We start from the raw sequence: 4470 nt of genomic DNA, 5'->3' as shown, positions 1-4470 counted from the left end.
GGAGGTAAATGATGCTCACAAAGTGTAACGATCAGAGAAGCCAGCCTTTGTGCCCTGGCTTTCTGATGCCAAAGCCTGCAGTCTCAGCCACGACTCCATGTGCTCGCCCCACTGGACACTTGGTGAGGGGCCGAGAGAGCTGGACCATGAGACCCTCGCCCAGTCTTTTCCTCTCTTTTTCTCTGGCACGTGGGGAAGGGTTCACCTGCTGTCGACATGCAGCAACAAAGACGGGGTAACGCCTCGGCTCTGCTTCTCCCTGCCCACATCTGGGTCACACTGGGGAGGACAGATGTCTGAGGGTGGACAGGAAGAGAGTGTGAAGGCACGTGACTGGTGACTCATCTGGGTCCTTTACTCACGGCCTCAAATTCCTGTCCCCAGGTCCTGGCCTTCCTATCATTAGTGGTAAGAGTGGTCATGCCATGCAGGAGAGATGGGTGGGTCCTGGGAGGGGAGCAGGAGGACAGAGATCCTGACCCCACCTGATCCTGCCCCAAGGTGGGGGTGGAGGGTCAGGGCAGGACTACAGGATCCCCCCCTACCTCCCCCTCAGTGAAGCCAACATGTAGGGAGGGACAGACCCACCATCCGGGCTTCCCAGGGGGGTTGGGGTGGGCAGTCCCCGCTCTGCTCAGCCAGAAACTTAGAAACGGAAACTTCGTGTCACTGTCATTAAATGAAAAATCTCTACCAGGTGCCATGGACTGAAGACGATCATACCAAAAGTTGCAAGAAAACGAACCAAATACAGTACATTCTATTGGATGGTGGTGCCTGCTTTAGGCTGAATCTCCCCGAGTAAAAAAGGAAATGACCGGGTGTCAAAAGGATCAGGGACCTAAGTGAGCATCAGCGACCACTTTCTCCCCGACTTAATGGATGAAAAGGAACAGAAAAGGCCATCACTGCCTTTTGCACTTTTGGAAAAACTTCTCTCTCCCGAGTCCGAAGGGAGCCCCGCGCCCCGGGACTGAGGGCCGGGTCACCCCGGGGCGACAGGGAGTAGGGAGCGGGACCCGGGGGACGGTGCGGGGGGGAGGTCCCAGCGGTGGGAGGTGCTGGGCGGGCTGAGCTGCCGAAGGGCCGGTTTGCCCTGGGTCTGAGCAAGAGCGGGGCTTTGGCCTGGAGAAAGCGCGCCCCAACCCTCCGGGGGCTGGGTAGCCTCTGGGAGGGGGGGCAACGCTTGGGCACGCAGCAGGGAAGGAATAGCTGGTTTGGAGGCGAGACCACGGCGGGGGCGGGGGCAGACCGGGGATAGGAAAGTTGTTTCCTTTCTCTCCTCCGCTGTTCGGGACCCTTCCTGGTGGCTGGAGTGGATCCCCGGACATGCTCCCATCCAAGCCTGTCCTCTAGTCTCCACTGTCCTGGGCCAGCCCTCCCCTCCCCTCTGAGCTCAGTGCCCCTGGAAATGAGATCCTGTGCATTTGAATCTCGTCCTGATTAAACATTTGCCCATGTGTGTGTCAGTAGAAGGGGAGGATGTGGGAGTTGTTTCTCTCTTGCCAGAACTACTAGGGTTTGGCATCTTTCTCAGGGAAGGATGTGCCACATTCTGGGGTTCTGAGCCAGGGGACAGGGCCTGGGGCGAGTGGCATCATGGAGCTTTTGACATCAAAGGGCCCCAGACAGGAAGATCATGCCCCTTTTCACCCACTTATCTGGGCTTCCTTAAGGATTTACTCTTTGCTATGCCTGCCAGCGCCTGCAGTGAGTGACTTTGTTCCTGGTGGTGAGGAAGTCCCTGCCTGGTCGGTGGAGCCCTGTCATTGGGTAGGTTCAGTGAGCAGACCCTGGCCTGACTGGGAGGTGAGGATTAGGAGAAAGGCCTCCCTGGCTGTCTGCCAGCCCATCAGCCTTCCCCAGCCCTCCCCAGCCAGGGGGAGAGGGGCAAAGGGCAGGAAGTGTGACCTTCAGGAGAATTAGACTGGCCATGTGGCCATCTGCAGACTCTGGGCTTTAGTAATGATCAAAGCCAGCTCTTGTATCCCAAGGTGGCCCGTGGGCACCCACATTGATGAGTGTTTACTTGGGAAAAGGTTCAAATGCACTGACCCCCACAGCCCGAAGTATGTTGACTCCAGTGTGGAGGGGTTTCCTGACTGAGCAGAAGACAGGTGCAGCCTGGGGCTGTGCCTGTCACGACAGAGGGAGGCTCAGGGACCATCAAGTCCCTGGAGAGTGGCAGGCCTAGAAGTTTTTGCAGGAGCCACTTCCCATGTTCCAGGGGCCCCAGGGTTCTGCTTTAGCCTCCTGTCTCACAGGGGACTGTGCATTTGGGGGCTGATGAGGAGAATTTCTCAGGGGCTGCAGCTTGGGCACAGCTCCTCAGTGCACCTGAGACGAGGCTGACTCGGCAGAAGAGATGGGCAGAACCTGCCCACCGTGTGCAGTTTTACGCCTTCTGTCCAGGCTCTGCAGGGCCATTCAAGGAGGGAGAGCTCTGAGTCGAGTTCAGAGTTGGATTGGGACAGGCTGGGGCAAGTCTGTCATGTACATCCCAGCATTTACAGCTGGCCAGGCCTTGGACTGGGTTGGATGATCCTGCGTGCCCGGTGAGCCAGTGGGGGCGGGCTAGTGAGGGAGGTCAGGTGGAGCACAGATGTGCCCTGTGCCCACTGCACAGTTGTGATTCTGGCCCTAGAGAGTTAAGGTTGAGACTAGTTATTAGGAGCCTCTTCCAGGTTGAGCACCTTATGGATCATATTTTATCTAATCCTCTCTGTCTCCAGAAGGTAGGTACATCTTTGTTCTACATTAGAAAGGCACAGTCTGGGACTCAGACAGGTGGCAAAGTGCCTTACTGAGGTCTACCCGAGTGAGAGGTGGAAGCAGAATTCAAACTCAGGTCGAAGCCTGCATTCCATCTCCTGCACCCCATGGTGTTAAGACCTTCTGTGCCAAAGCTCTGGTGCTGATGTGTTCCTGGCCTCTGGCTTTGTGAGTCACAGTGGTGGGGAGCACTCACCGGGGCTGCTGTAAGTGGGAGGCTTGCTCCTGTGGCCTGGCCTGGAGCAGCACTGTCAAATAGAAATACACTGCAAGCCACCCTAATGTCATTTTACATTCCTTAGTAGCCACATTGAAAACAGTAAAAGACATGGGTGAAATTCATTTCACTGAGCCAGGGATATCCAAAATATCACCATTTTCACATCTAATGAGTATAAATCATTGAAATCCAGTGTGTATTTCACACATCTCGATTCAAGGGGCTTAGTGGCCACATGTGGCTATTGTGTTAGATAGCACAGGTCTCAAAAAAGGTTGGCAGTTTCCTTACATCTGGTGTCTGGTCTTGCCAAAAAAATCCCTGTCTCCAGTGTGCTACATTCTTTCATGGATTTGTCTCCTGCCCCCAGACCAGACTCTGCAGATCCTCTTGGACATGATCCAGATGGTCAAGAGACGGAACCTTGGCGTCCTCCATCCGTCCTTCAACCTGAGCAAGTGCATCAAAGATCGTCTCCACAAACACCTCCCAGCCAATATCCACCAAATCGTCTCCGGCAAAATGTGCGTGTCGCTCACCAGAGTGCCTGATGGGGAAAATGTGCTGGTGTCAGATTTTCAGTCCAAAGATGAAGTCGTGGATGTAAGCAGTTTGCTTATCTGGGTGTGGTTAAGTAGGAAGGAGCATTGGTTTTAGAAGCAGCAGAGGGCTGCCGGAGTGAGACAAACTCCGTGTGCTTCCGTGATTGGGTCCACAGCGGCTGTAATCCCCGAATGGTCCAGGACAGTTTCAATTTCAAGTAGTTCTTCCCCCTCCTTCAAGACTCGGCTCATGATCAGCCTGTCCTACGTGCGTCACTCACCTCACCTCTCTCTATGCTTGTCCTGTACTGAGGACACCTTCTTGAGGGAAGCCCCGCAAGGGTGGAAACGTGTCCTATTTGCCTCTATCCTCAGGGTCTAGCACAGAGAAGGGAATTTTGCCTTATCAAAATACCATTTAATTTAGCAAATGCTTTTCATAAGAGTTCCCTGGATGAATGACTACCTCGTACTTAGCATAGGTCTGGTCTGTACAAGACGGCAGCCTGGCACACAGAAGCACTGGCCCAGCAGTCAGTTTCGTCCTGTGTTTAACCTTGTTTACCGAAGCTCTTTCTAAACAGCTGGCACCTGTCTGTCCCCACATGAATCCATTCTCCCAGTGAATCTGTATTGTGTCCTGGGTCATGGCATTTCTTGAAGTGTGGTCCTAGGATTGTCCCATTAATCCCCCCTGATGCAGACTCTCTTGGGCCCCACCTCCTGTCACCTCTCCCAGGGTGACAGAGATGCAAAGGACTACTCAAAGCCCATTTCTTCTGAGCAGTTAGAGGCCCAAAAGGGTTAATTTCAGAACCTTCAAGAGAAAAGCATTCCTCAGAAAATAACCCTGAATCAGGTTTTCTCTCCCTCCGTTTTTTTTTTTTTTCCCCCTTTTTGTCTTTTTTTGTGACCGGTAACGGGATCGCAACCCTC

At 53.9% G+C, this 4470-nt stretch overlaps 1 protein-coding gene across 1 annotated transcript in view; it reads left to right on the top strand.

Moving 5' to 3' along the window:
- Window positions 1-216: 216 nt before the first annotated feature.
- Window positions 217-4470, top strand: part of PNPLA3 (patatin-like phospholipase domain containing 3) — a 22897-nt gene continuing 18643 nt past the window's right edge. Inside the window, exons 1-2 of the mRNA XM_008581543.1 lie at window positions 217-235; window positions 3363-3595. Coding sequence (XP_008579765.1) covers window positions 217-235; window positions 3363-3595 — 252 coding nt within the window. The remainder of the gene's footprint in view (window positions 236-3362; window positions 3596-4470) is intronic.

This window comes from Galeopterus variegatus, unplaced genomic scaffold, assembly GCF_000696425.1.
Source record: "Galeopterus variegatus unplaced genomic scaffold, G_variegatus-3.0.2 Scaffold2389, whole genome shotgun sequence".
NCBI lineage: Eukaryota > Metazoa > Chordata > Mammalia > Dermoptera > Cynocephalidae > Galeopterus > Galeopterus variegatus.
This window is presented reverse-complemented; position numbering and strand designations above follow the sequence as displayed.